The 15039-nt window shown below is 39.8% G+C and overlaps 1 protein-coding gene across 7 annotated transcripts in view; it reads right to left on the reverse strand.

The window, feature by feature from the left end:
* AFF2 (AF4/FMR2 family member 2) overlaps window positions 1-15039 on the reverse strand; it is a 336350-nt gene that overhangs the window by 66848 nt on the left and 254463 nt on the right. For all 7 annotated transcript variants that reach the window (XM_048318426.1, XM_048318425.1, XM_048318424.1 and 4 more), the window contains exon 9: window positions 14230-14267. In XM_048318426.1, the coding sequence (XP_048174383.1) occupies window positions 14230-14267 (38 nt within the window). The remainder of the gene's footprint in view (window positions 1-14229; window positions 14268-15039) is intronic.

Genomic DNA, 15039 nt, shown 5'->3' on the forward strand with positions numbered 1-15039 from the left:
TGACATTATCCTTCCCTCTTGACTTCATGCCCTTAAACACTGAATGGAGACATTGCCAGGGTCAGATTCCCAGCTCCAGTGGAAATACAGTGACTGAAAAATCAGTGCTTGTCAGCAGAATAAGAATAAACAACACTCTATCAAGGAGGGACTCAACATCCTGGCTTTGAGAACGCCACTTTACAAAGAATCACACTGTCTGTAACAGGAGGAAGGCAGTTTGGACTACCAACCTGCAAAATTTGTTCAAGCAAATTCCCATGTAAGAGTCTCTTTCATCCCAATGCCTTTGTCTGGATGTGCTGGCTGTCCTTATTTTAGGAAATCATACTCCAATTATGCTTCTTAAAATAACCAAAGACAGAGCATAAAAGCTTTACCTTTCAGATTAAAAAACTTTATGCAAATACACCAAGAGGAAACTGAACAACCCAAAATACACAATGTTAATTTTCTATGGCTATTCCAGATAAACATTAGCAATACATGGGCTACTTTTCAATGTTGGTATCAATATCAAAAGACTGGAAAATCTTAAAACACTGAAAGACCATCTGTGCATGCTAGCAACTGCCAAATTTGCAACTGTGGTTTCTTCCCTGCTAATTCCATATTTTCCTGATAGATTAATGGGCACCATTTATCCAGAATAAATAAATGTGGAAGGCCCGCCTTCCCCCTTCACTGTACCTCATCATATTACTGATTTCCACCAGACCACTGAGCACATTAATGCAAGTAAGCCTCTGCCTGGATTCAGAAATTATCACATTTGGTAGAGAAAAAATGCTTGGCATAGCCAGTTTCTTTATGTTGAAGTTAAAAAGAAATACATTCAGAGAATTCCAGACTACAATCAACACAGATAAAGTGCAGTTGAAGGATTTTCCTTTCCATTCTCTAACTTAAATGTAACCTATGTGCAAGAAAGCATAGATACTTTACACATACAACTACTCCTGTTTCACCATGTGCATTTATCTTATTTCTTTTGAGAGGCACGTCAGACACGTATATTTAGACTCCTAGCTTGCTAATTTATGCCAGCTAGTGTAAAATTATACGGTAGAAAATAAAGTTGCAGAATCAAACCTTTATATGTGCTTTGAAGGAAAATTTTCTACTATATACAGTCAAACTTCCACAATCCATAATTTGCTAATCTTTCCACTTAGCAATTTGCATTCCTGCGTGCACACACATGCATTCACAAACATACATCCTTCACACAAGAGAATGGTATTTCAATGAGCTCTCACATTATTCAGACTACACTGATGCCTATAAAATGTATTACTGTAGCTGTGCCTCCTTACATCTAACAGCATGTTTAATCTACAAAAAGTCTGACTACATATATCTCACACATTATCTGTCACTTGGATGATTTCACTGTGTGTTCATGGGGTGATAATTGCAAATTTGGAATGCAAATAGTATATAACCTTGTTAAACACATTTCTTTTAAGAGGAAGAGATATGCCTTTGCTGTATGTCTGCTGTCCCCACTCACTGTAGCTCCAGGTTTTGCTAAGAGGTATAAGCTGATAAAGCCTGTTGGTGCATTTGCTGACATATCTTATCCTGAATGACATTATCATGACATATTATAACTAAAAAAAATAAATTGCAAAGGACTGGGCATCCCATTGGCAAGACACGAGCTTGCCACATGCCAAGAGCAGCATGCGCTCCATGGATTTGTAGGAGCAAGGCAGAGCACTGCTGCTGTGCAAGCTCTGACAGGGATGTCTGTTGAAGTTCTTTGCTACTTTCGTAATAGTCTCTGTCATCTCTTGTTCCTTGTAAATACCTATTAGTTTAAAAACAAAGCCTAGAAATTCCTCCAAGTGAAGCACAAGTGAGGAGCCACGGAGCCACACAAGCTCCCTAATCCTAAGAAAAGGAAGGTAGAGCAGCATTGGTTCACCTTCAGCTCAAAGAAATAGCGGATGAAATATTTTGGTTATATTTTCTACCAAGCAGTATTCCACTACACCACTCTTTGTAATATGCTAAATTAGCAGTACAAAGGTTAAATTAACCTAAAAGAAATTACTAAAATAATCAAGGGAAATATGTTATCTCCTTCTCTCCAAGATGCTTCTCTCGACCTTATTTATTTTCCTAAAGATAGATGCAAAAAGAGGCAGTCTTATGTTTTCCAAATAGCTTTTGAAGACTGGATTTCTCTGGAAACCTTTCGGTTTTTTATTCCATTGCATGAAACACTCTGTGTTAGATTTACTTGCTATTTGCTTAATTTTTGCATATATAAATTGATTTTTTTTGGATGCAATTTCTCTATATTTACATCAGCGTGATGAGCAAAGTCAATCACATATATCCATAAATTAATGAGAATATGAAATAGGACTTTAATTATTACTTAAGTAATAAACTCTGATATTAGTTAAGTGAAAACTTAATGGGGCTTAGTGGGACTTAAGGAGATGATGAAGTATTTTTGAAATAGGGTTATTTCCTGTAGACCGTGCATGGCTTTTACAGCCCTGACTGGGTCTAAAGTGACAAGCACCAAACAGTAGCATTCAAGAAGTTGAAGAAATAATATATTCACAGCTTCAGAAACACTGACTGCACCTGCTTGTTCATGCACACAGTGGCAATGTCATCATTTTGAAGGGAACTGGTTATTCAGTTAAACAAATACATCAAGAACTAGGAAGAAGAAGAAAAAAATCCAACAACCCAGAAGGCAGTTTAAAAAAAATTAAAATCTGTCAAAAAAAATGGAAGTCCTCAGTTATAGGTTATCCAAGATTTTATGGAGGGAAGAAAGCTTGACTCCTTTGAACCAATACTGTTTACAGTTGCTGCAATGAAAATTCTAATTTTGTGCTCTAATGAACACAAAACGATCCATAGTCAACCTTGGCAAAACTTATAATGACTGTGTAATTGAAGTGACTTTTTTCACATTTAAAAAATATTTCACAAAATTGTAGGAAACTGCCAAGAAATAAAACTCTGGGATGGGCAGTCTTGGGTATGTGACACAGGCAGCCATATCATCTTTGCTGCTTGGTACATGTCGGGATTATAAAGCTGTGAGGTATTTGTCTGCAGTTGCTCTTCTTACTGCATATTAAGACTAATTGTGAATTACAGCAAGTGCTTCGTGGTGAATGTGTGACCCAGAATTTTCTTTTTAAAGACACTGCTTGTGCTGTTACAGTCTCTGGCACAATTCACATGCCAGGAACATGCTATAGGGAAAACTGCCAGGTGAATCTTGATGCACAGGTTGTGTGTGTGACACTGGTGGAGCTTAAAAGAATTCCTCCATTTTGTAAATTTACAGAGTAAGGGCAACAAAAAGAAAATGGGGTCGGCCCATTAGGGGGAGTACAGCTTCAAGCTCTGGAATGGGCAGAACATTCTCCAAGGCACCAGATTTCTCCAGAAATATCCCTGGCAGAAAAGGTGAAGACTTGTCTTGCAGGTTCATGCTCACCGTGATGTGTGGTCTGGGCTTTTTACTCTTTGAATTCTTCCCACCCTTCTCCATACCCTGACCTCCAGCAGGGTCTATGCCTTCATCCTCCAGCAGGCAAAACCCTTGGCTCCCTCCATCTGCCTGCAAGGACATCTCTCCACTGCCTGGGGATGGGCCAGAGCTGATGCAGAGAAGGTAAGGACCAGAGAAACAGCAGTTCTGTGTTAGTGAAGCATGTTCATATTTAACAGATGCCATGCTGAAATACAGAGGGATCAATTAATATTTGAAGTCCAAATTCTCCTCTAATCTAACTCCACTTACACAGAACCTGGCTTTAATTATCATAGTTTTGATTTCAAATATGACTGACCAAATATTTTCTATTTACTTATCATGACAACAACTTCAGCAAGCACCTGGGTAAATCCTGTGAAGCACTCTAAGACCATCCCCAAATGCAATATTAAAGCCTTGTTTTTGAGTTTTCCTGAATGATCTGGGGATTGGGCACCTAAGCATCTTTAGGAGAAATAAATAAAAAGTCTCTCCCCATTTTCACTGTGGTAGGATTTTTTCCAGAGATCAGTATTTCAGAAGACTTTTTACAGCCCTCTTTCACTTGAAGGACAAATCTGATTCGACATGGAGTTCCATTACAAAGAAACTGCTACATGTGATGACACTGGTTATTGAAAATTGAAATGAAGCGAGAGGAAGCTAACACCAACTTGTATGAAATTCTGCTGTCTTTGAATGACACGGGGAACTCAATATATCTAATCATCAAAGTGAAACCCATTGGGAACCAAACTACAGTTGTATTGCAGGAGGTTGCTACTTGATTGCTAGACCCAAAAGTGCTAAGCCATATGCCACTTATTTCTGTGTCTAAATAGCTTACTGTGATTGATACTGAGAGAGGCTCTCCTCTTCACAGTGAAACAATCATGAAAACAACAGGAATTAGGGTACAGTGGATACAGATTATTTTTTACAATCCTAATTTTCAACTCTGTCGCTTCCCTGAGCTTAATGTAATTTATTCTTTAATAAATTCTAGCACATGCTCTGTATTTTCCCAGCAGAACACTAGCTTTTGCACAGACCTTAGTGTGCAAGCTGCATCCAGTATTTTTCTCTCTTGCTGCTGTTGGTGTGTGGCCAGATGAGCCTGATTATAAGGGTTCACTGTTGGCCTTGAGTGCAAAAAAATTTCCCTTCTTTCTTTAGAAAGATTTTTTTTTCCACCGTCCTTGTGCCAATCTCCTTGATTTTTCTTCCTCACTAATCTGTCTCACTGAATCAGCCTTTTCCCAGCGCTCCTGCAGCCTCCCCATGCTCAAAGTCGCTCCAAGGTCAGCGGCGGGCCCTGGTCCGCGGCGCTCCACGTGTCCCCGCTCCCAGCTGGAGGCAGAACGCGCTCTGTTTACAATATGCTCACTTTCCACTTGACGAGGCCTGGGAGCTGCTGCACAGATCTGAACTCGGGTCCCATGGCCAGAGAGCGCCGTGCTGTCACGACACGGCCCTTCCACAGTGGCAGGGCTGCTGGAGGAGCTGCTGGAGGAGCCGCTGCTCCCATTACAGGGTAATCGGAGAGCTGTGCAGCTCAACAGCCCCGGCGCAGAACACAAGGCAGAAATCAGCCCCGGCATCACAGGCACCCCCGCTCCAGCTATGCTAATCTCCTCTCTCATCCGTGATCTCTGCTAGACACACAGTGTTACAGCAAAGCGCTCTGCACTTAAAGGAATATCTGCAGCTTCCCTGCCACTATTAATAAAAATGTTTAATACTTGTGTTAGGAGGCGCAATTTGATTACCGAACTGTTATCCAACAAATCCTGAAAACAATTCAAAGTAAATTTCCCTAATATGTCTATTTTTCTATCCTGCCAGAAGGGTTGCTAATGAATTTGCTGCTTGAATGCACAGACAGATTGGGAACTATAACTGTGCTGGCCTGGGTAACATGGCACTGGCACCAAAAACCTATTTGTACCCATGCAAAGCTCTCTCTAGAGTATGTCTTTCATCCAGAGGTGATTTTCCAATAAAATCAGCCTCGATTATTGCAAGCGCAGGAGCAATCCCTGAGGGAGTATATCAGGCAATTCAATACTAGGAAATGTTGTACTAGGCAAAATTAACCTTGTAGCAGTGTTATTTCCTGAAACATTATCTAGCTTTGCCTTTCTTTCGTATTCATTGATCATAAATGACTGGAATTTTTTCTACTTCTTTCACTTAGCACAAGATCATTATTTTTTGTAGTTCTACTTAAAAAAATTAAATGCTTGAAAGACACCTGTTTTTTCTTTTATTTCACTTCCTCACTGCCAAAGTAAAGGACCTTTTGCTGTATAACAGCATGTTTTTCAGGGCATATAAAAGGTGATAACAAGGAGGACCACATTTACTCAGTCCTATTTTCTTGATCATGCTAAACAGAGGAACCCTACTAGATATATTACCATGAGGCCACATGCCAGAAAGAAAAGGAATCTTCATTGTCCCCTCGCACACCAAGGAGAAGTAGGAGAAATGAAATTGGTAGAGTTTTGCAGTCCAAAGGACAGCAGACACAGGCCCACAGATTTCAAAGATACAGCTGGCAGCTTCAGTGAAATCCCATGTACCATTATCCACTGCTCTTACCAAGCCCTCCAAGGCAGGGATCTTCATCTGGAGAGTGTCTATAACATGCTTGAATCTAACTAAACCATATAGCCTTATACGTACTCGAACACTGCTTACAGTTTTGCTCTGGTTATTTCTCTTCCAGCAACACAAAAATGGTATGAGATCTGAATGCTGCTTCCTATGCTGGATTCAGCCAGCTGTACTGAAACCAGCAGCACAGGTTCTCCCAATTATACCAAGATCAGGACTTCCCTTCAGTTTTCCTAGCATTTGTTGATTGGCTCCAAGATTGGAAGCACATTTTTAAAGCATTAATATAAAAAAGATCACAGGTAGTTAGAAAATAGTTGTTATTTGATGCAACACCCAAAGCAAACACTTGGAATAATAGTTTGAATAAATGCTAAGTAACTTAAAATTAAATATAATATCCAGGAAGATAAATATAAAATCTAAAATGATCAAAACCACAGGATGAGTGAGGAGGAACAAATGGGTACTCCTTTGATCAACAGCAGATACACGCTAAAACTGGAAAAAAAAATATTGACCTTAACTAAATTTTTTTTCTCATTAAAAAGAGTCAGGCAAAACAAGGTTTTGTTTGGCTCTAACTTTCATTTTTTCAGAACTTTTAAAACTGGACCTAAATTTAATTCTGACAAGCTGCATCACAATGAAGGTGTAAAAATGTTTTGAAAAATAACAAAAGTGACCCAGTTAAAATGTAAACACTTTTTTTTTTTCCCCCAGCTGCAAGATTCCTGACAAACTTTACAGAAATGTGTGATTAGCCTTTATTTACTGGCATATACATGTCTCTGTAAATACAAAGATCCAAATATAACAATTCTTCAGGTTCTGTGATGGCCACCGAGCACCTCGGCAGCTGAGGGGCATCTCATGGCTGGATACAGCCAGTGGTGCTTGATATTGATGGTGTGCATTCAGGTTTGTAAGAGATGAGATGAATGAGCTCTCAGGGTCTGTCCATCTCATTGTCTTGTAAGCAAACGCTGTGCACTACGCAGGCCATGTGGTAATTTAACCATCTCCTATAAATTACACCATCAACTCGGAAGTGTTTCACCATAAAAGTGCATTGTGCCCATTTGAAAAACATGTGCTCTCTCCAGGTAGCTGTTGTGGTGGTAGCTGAAAACCTTAATAAAGCACTACCTGTTCCATATTTCAGGACTTAGCCAATGTGACTCATTTGTACAGTTTTAAGTCCAAACAAACTGCTAGTCAACTAAATTATAACTTATTACTACAGGCTACAGACTTTTAATACATTCTGTGGTTGGAACAGGACTGATTTACTGCTTTGGGCCCTGCCAGTAGTTATCATGCATCATTTCCCTAGAAATAAAAATAGCCCTACTGTGGTTATCCTTTGGACTGATAAAAATTTATCTAACGAGATGTGTCAGAGGAACAAATTCAGAAAATAAAGGTAAAATATTAAATAGACTTATTATTTTATGTCTAAAGTACTACATCTTCTAGCTGCTGTGATGACTTTGGAATAAAGCAAAAGGTACTGCAAAAAGGAAAAAAGATCTAAAGGAGCAATTGAGCTCTGATAAAACCACATGGGGATAGCTGAATTGTCAGAGCTTTGCAAGAGTCAAAATTTACATAAAAATCAGTATTTAGGGATTAATGCAATATCATCAAAAAAGATTTAATATGTGCGTTTCTTTGCAAACAGTTTAAAAGCAGGAGTTCTATAATCCATTTCCAACACTAACCTTTAACTTGTGAGAGTAAAGTAATCCTTTGCAACATTTCTAGAGCTCACATTCTGCTGAGGAAATGCAGCCCCTAAATAAAGCTCACTGGAGATCAGCAGCAGCCTGTGCCTCTTGGTTCCACAGCAACACTGCAGGTGCTGACCCTGCTGTGAGTGTGGTCGGTCTGCACAGACTCCACCACGGGGCCCAGCTGGCAGAGCCTGGGGCATTTGGGGGTTTTGTGAAATTTTGGAGGGGCTTTATTGCTGGTGCAATAAACTAATCCCATTGACCAATCACTGCACCTGTGCAGATGCTGAAGTGGACAGACTAGGAGGATCAGGGGCTAAAGAACATTGTCTATAATTGCCTGTAAGAGGCCTTTTTCCTGGATTTCTGCTGGGGATTTGAGTGCTTTTGCATGCTAGACTTAAAGTATTAAAACATAAATATGAATGGATTTCTTTGAGAAATGAATATGGGCAGGCAGTTTAGGCACTATGTTATAATGGATTTTTAGAACTAATTTAATTGGTGCTGTCTGATTTAGTAGTTCGCCAGAAATAGTCTGAGGAGAAATGTCAGGAAGGAAGGTTTAGAATCAAACAGGTGGCACGTGGAAATTGCTTGGCAGTTTTACTGAGAATGATTTATACCAGGTTTGGGTTTTTTATTTCTTTAAAAGTAGTTTAAGTCCTTTAGCAAATGTCCTCTAGGTACGTACAGACAAATGTCCATAGGTACCTATAGTCCACAGGTGCCTATGTATCCATGTATGCACATACATACACACAGAATGATGGAAGAGTTGGGGTTGGAGAGAACCTTTCAAAGGTCATCTGGTCCAACCCCCCTGCACTGAGCAGGGACATCTTCAACTAGATCAGGTTGCTCAGAACCCTGTCCAACCTTCCCTTGAATGCTTCCAGGGAAGAGGGATCCCCACGCCTCTGGGCAACGTGTGTCAGCATTTCACAACCCTCATGTTAAAACCTTTTTCCTTATATTGAATTTAAATTGACCCTCTTTCACATACATATATGTGGCCATCAACCTCGTCATGACACACTTTTTTCATCCCTTTTTAAACACAGGCCAGGAGATACCCTGCAGTGGAAGAGCTGCATATGTACCAATAGTATGCTGCCTCTTCTCTATTTCTATTGGGTACAAGTGCCTGATCTGCCTCGCCAAAAAAAACCCAACTTTCAGAGCCAGCCCACTGGCCTGCATTTTTGCCAGTGGGAGCAGGAGATCTGTTTATGGTTACTGCTATTACTGCATACATTAACTGACCCTCGGAGCCTGACCTGCTCGCCCTCCTGCTTAGTGAGTCAATAAGAAAATCCTTTGGCTCTGCATGACTTGCTTAGACCTCAGACCTTCCATGCAGAATAAGGTCTAGCCAGGGAAGCAAAAACAAGGTGCCACTCCAGCTGGTAAAACAAAGATATTTTTAAAGTGCAGTCAGGAGAAACAGGCACTCCTATCCCATGTATAATCAAGGATGAAAAGGCCACGAAAAATACCACTGCGCTTTGCAAATGAGAGGTCAATTGAAATGTCAAGATATCAAATGTTAATGGATTGCATTTCCAATGATGGTTGGGACAGAAAACCATACCAAGTCAAGTCAGATGCCCTTCAGAGGAGAAGATGAATTTTATGGCAGGAAAAGGCAATAAACACCAGAAATCTTGCTGGTTAACAAACTTGTGGCTCATGGAAAACAAATATATTTTGAAAATATAAAAAGCAGCGGGATTTTAACACAAGCTATAATCTCAAAACATGTATCTGGAAGTCATTAAAACTACAGCAAATTTAAGCATAGGCAGGTGTTTGGGAGAAATGCCATTACTTTCTATTGAAGATTTTAAAAGGTACTAAAAAAGAAGGGAGTATAAAGGACACTCAAGTAAGGCAATGTTTTCTTCCCTGAAGCAAGAAGTCACTTCCAATATTTTCACAGTTCTACAGAATTTCATGGATTACATGACTACACTCCTAAAAGCTTTCATTTTCCATTTAAAAATTCTAATTTCTTTCTTACAAAACCCTGGTAATTTCATAGTGTTGGAGGACATCAGGTTTTAACCAAATCATTCTTTCACCTGCCCACATATTCCCAAGGAATCCATCTGGCCATTTTCATAAAGGACTGTAATCTGAGACATTTGTTTAGAGTTACATTATATCCAGTCCTTAGTCAGAAGGGCATTGCCATGCAAAGAACTCATCTCTTTGTATGGAAAACCTGAAAAGAACATGTTTATCTTCCTAACATTGTCTCTGCCAACAGAGCAGACATAGAGCCTTCCTTTCTAATTGCATAGAGACTTGCCTTGTGTCTGTATTAGCTCACTGGTGGGCTAATCCACATTATTAGTGGATCTGGAGTAGGAAGACTTCTTGGTCTATACAACAGAGGCATGTAATATCAGGAATAAGAACAGTGACTAATCATTTGCTCTTTTCTGAAAGAATAACTACTTGAGTGGATTCCAGAGAAAATATGAAGGAAAGCATTTAAAACAAACAAAAGACTGTTTTTCCCCACACTGTGATGCTCAATGTCACACGATGTTGTGGGGACAGGAGGTTTCTGGTAAACTGATTTCAGGAAAGACTTTGCAAGGAGAGTAAGTCCGCTGGTGCCTCCCAAACACAGGATGTGTGTTTCTGGAAGTGCAAAACGCTGTGTGCAGGAAGGTGGGAGGATACTCCCCATGCCTGACGCCTCTGTAATTGCTGTTCTTCGCCCCCCCACCTTCTGCTGCTGGCAGAGAGAAAGCACTGCGCTGGTTGACCTCCAGCCCACGCTGATGTAGAAGCTGCCAAGCCAAGCGCGTTTGTACTTGAGAGTGAGGACTACCCTGGATATGAGGGGATCCTGCAGCTCAACCCACCTACACAGGACAAGTGATGTGATACAAGCCAACATGAACAAGATTCCTCCAGGCTTTGTGCTGATGTGGGCTTCCATTGTCCACTCAAGTTTTGAAAAAATCTGCATTTCAGAACAAAGCTATTGTGGGGTTTTAATGATATCACTGTTTTTTCCCTCTTGCATCAAATAATAGGGTGTATAAAAGATTAATTCCTCTGGATGTGCCCTAATTCAAAAACATCTCTCATGTAACAGCTCTTTAGAAATCATAAACCCTCCACAGAACGAAATTGTTTAAGTCATGGTACTTCTTTCAGATGCAGGGATAGGAGCAGCTTGATAAGGACCAGCAAATAAATAAGCAGGTAGGACTTTACATCCAAGAAATCCCTTTTGTACCACAGACTCTCAGTGTAAACATGGATAAAACCAATGGGAGAAAGCAAGTGCTCCTTACATAACAAGGTCAGGAGAGCATAAATCAGTTAAATGTCATGGATTCAGCAGTTATGGGGCCCACCTTGGTGTCACACACAGACAGAAAAGGGTCTTACGTTTTTGGGAAAGTTAACTACACTATTTCCACCAAAAAAAACCCCCCAACAGTTCTGCAGACACAGAGATTTCTTAGCTATTTTCTGTGTGCTTATTTATAGTAATGTTATGTCAGATGATGCTACCAATACATAAAGATGAGTTCTGAGGATGCCTTGTGCCTTCCAGTACTACAAACACCACGGAATTGAGACCAAGCCTTCTGAAGGAGCCTAGTGCCACTGCACCTACTTGGGCCATCAGGAAGTTCACACAAGATAGTCTGAGCACCAACACACACTTGGACATTAAGAAACCAGCTGCTTGGTTGCTTTACTGAACTGCAAAAAGAAAACTTCCTTGTTTTCCCCCTTTCCTTGTATTTCTCCCTTGTTTAATGCTGGAGGGATTCAAGAGAACATAAAAGAACAGTAAACTTCCTGCCAAACATTACACCGGCAACATTAATGAACTGAGCAATGAAAAGTAAATAGACCATTCCTACAGAAATCTTCATCATGCTCCTAAACTAATATGTTAAATGGTGGCAGTATTAGGCTCTGTCCAAGGACTTTATATAACCTACAGTCTTTAAAAGGGAGTAATTTCTGCTTCCAGTTTTGGAACACAAGAACATGTCAGCATAATGTAAAAACAAGGAAATTTTTTATGCTAATGACAACTGCAAATATTTTATATATATATATTTATATATGTAAAAAAAATATATATATTATAGCAGATGTCAAATGCAGTTAGATTCAACTCTACTTATTAGTGCATGTCTTTTAGCCAAAAGCAATTCACATTTGCAGAAGTGTACTACCACATATGTCTTAATAACAAAAATGTGTTTTTAAAAATGTATGTGATAAGTCACATATGGTAGAAGGAATCTGTACAGCTTTCAGCCCTTATGACAATGGAAGCTACTAACTTTATTTTGCATAGCTGAAGAACATTAAAATTCAAGTGAAATTCTTCTTGACATTTGAGAGCTACAAAAGCAGCAAGTAAAAGCTGGCCAAGCCTGAGCTGTACTAAGTGTGGCTCTGACACTTATACAAATGCAATCCAGGGCTACTACTGCTATCTTGAAGACACTGTTCTTTCTTTTGCCCTGAGAGCTTTTGCATACAATCATAATTGTATACAGGTACCTTAAATAGTTACATGTCCCTGAACAAAACTAGGCAGATTTTTCAGCTGTTTTGTTATGCAGAGTGTAATTAATATGTATAATGGATCCCCTAGGGTACTAATTGAAGCTGCCACCATGAACATAGTCAAAGAGAAGTTAAACAACCAGTTGGGGGAAACATGACAGGGTGAAATACACACATGTAGGTGGAAAGAGCGAGACCGTCCATCTGGCCTTCTTCCATCTCAAAATGTTACACTTACTCAAGTCCTGTAAAAAACTACTTAACCTAAATCACCCTTTCCCCCCATCTCCCAAATCTTCCTGGTGGATTAATTTGGCATCAGTGTCACATACATGCTGTTTAATAACTGCAGTGCTCAATGTTTCTGTTATAAGTGGGAAGACACAATTCAGTTGAGTCATTCTTGAGAATTTGACTCAAAATACATTAAAAAGTGGATGAATGATAAATGATTATTTTGGAGCTGTTCCCCAGGAATTTCATAACCGTGCAAGTCCTGGATCCTGTGTAATGTGAGGTGAAAACATAGCTCATTTCACTCTCTATTAAACAACCACCAGCTAACAATGACTTTAATTCAGCCTGCTCTGAATTTGAACTAGCCCTATAGGCAAGAAAGGTCCCTTGCCTTATTACAAGTTTCACATGCTATCAGGTCCCTGCTGGATCCTATTTCTAATTTTTATCAGACTGAATGAAACATAAAGAGAGAGTGATTTATGGTCATCTGACATATTGCCTAATCACTCCAAGGAGTGTTCATACACATTTTGTGTTCACTTTATAAGGTGTAAATGACTACACATGATGGAAGCCAAGTGAGAAATAGAACTGTACTCTTCTGTTATGTCTTATGCTAGAACACACTGATCAGGGAGTCCTGTCAGTGCATGTTCTTATAAACACAAACCCATTCCAGTCTAAAAGTCAGCATGATCAGAAAACTACTATAAAAATAAGAACATTTCCTCTATCTGTAACAGGAATATACAGTTACTGGGATGTAGTTAAACTGCTATGATCACCTACTGAAGTCAAAATATGTGTTTTTATTGGTACATAAGAGCCCATTAGGACTGGAGTGTTCATTATTTAAACAGAATAACTGATGCTGTTAGCTTCAACTGAAAATGCTTTTTCTCAAAGAGCCAGGACATCTATATAGCAACTTTCTTAATTCAATGATATATGGTTGAGTGTTGCCGCTAGTGCCCTAAGATTTAAGAACTTATCATAAAATGCCCTTGAAATTGCTCCTTGGTAGCTTGCTCATCCTTCACAAAGCCCTGCTGCCAAGAGCAGAAACATGCATGTGTGTATGGTGTGAGAGGCGCACGCACAGAGGGAGAAAGAGCTCTTAATCAACAGGATGGCAAAGCCTTGATACATAGGTGCAAAATATTCCCATGTGTCTAGAAATTATTTGGCACATTCCTAGTTATTTCCCCCCGTCAGACCTTCTCGAGAATTGCAATTAAAAATCATAATCTTTTTAGCATGTACAAACCTCCTCAAGGCTAGGAGCACTATGTATTGAGTATGATTGTGATTATTTGGCAGCTATTCATAGACAACACATTAATTTATGGAAACTGGATGAAACTTGAGGAGTGCAGTCATTAGGGACACACGAGAAATCGAAAGCTTTCCTCAATGATACTGACCTTTTTATAGCTATGATTAGAGGCAACATGAATTCTATTATCTCCTTCATCACCCTTCTTACTGTCTTTTTAGTCATAGTATACAACCATGTCGTTAAACTTGCATTTTCAAAGGGATATAAAAATAACTTACTTTACAGGAATGTTTCTCAATTTTGTCTTTTCGGCAGCCTGTAAACACAAGAGGGGTGGGGGAAACAAATCATTAAGAAAGAGCCACACCAAAGCAAGCAAACATTAGCTCATGGGAGCTCTTCATCAGCGACATCCCAGAGCTGGGGCATGGGCTGTAAGACCATTCAGAGAGATAGTGCTGGGTCTGAAATTTGTGGTATCAGTGGGGTTTGTTTATTTTAATGGCCACGAGTGTTTAGGAACTGCTTATTCAGGGCTGTTACTTCATTTCCCACTCCGAGGTCTGGCCCCTTTGTCACAAGCTATCTGTCCCTAGCTGGAGCAAGAACAACACGAAAAAACAGAGGGAAGAACGGACTCCATTTCCAAAACTGTTTTTATTCACCAGCAACAGAAAAGGGCAAGAGATGACCAAATGTTCAGATCAATTTCCTCTTGTGAAACCTTTGAGAAAACACACTCCAAATCATCTAAATGAGTAAATCTTTGGGCCTCTCGGCCTGCACCACCTCAGACATGGAGCCTGGTTCCAGTTTATTGCTGAACCCATTGATCTGTGTACAGTCCATTTATCATTCATGAAAAGAGCCAGTGATCTTCACAGTATATTAGAAGAAACAACTCAGATCATCTGTCAACGGCCCTCTTATTTCTGTTTCCCTCTCCACGGGGATTTCATCTCCTTCGATTCTTCTTGAATTAAAATGTTGCTAAGCAACACAGCTGGGGGCACCGATGGCAGAGCTGCGCCAGTCTATCACACTGGTTAAGCCGCTCGAGATGTTAGTGGAGACTTTTCCCTTTAATG

Source organism: Corvus hawaiiensis, chromosome 14 (assembly GCF_020740725.1).
Source record: "Corvus hawaiiensis isolate bCorHaw1 chromosome 14, bCorHaw1.pri.cur, whole genome shotgun sequence".
In the NCBI taxonomy this organism is placed as follows: domain Eukaryota; kingdom Metazoa; phylum Chordata; class Aves; order Passeriformes; family Corvidae; genus Corvus; species Corvus hawaiiensis.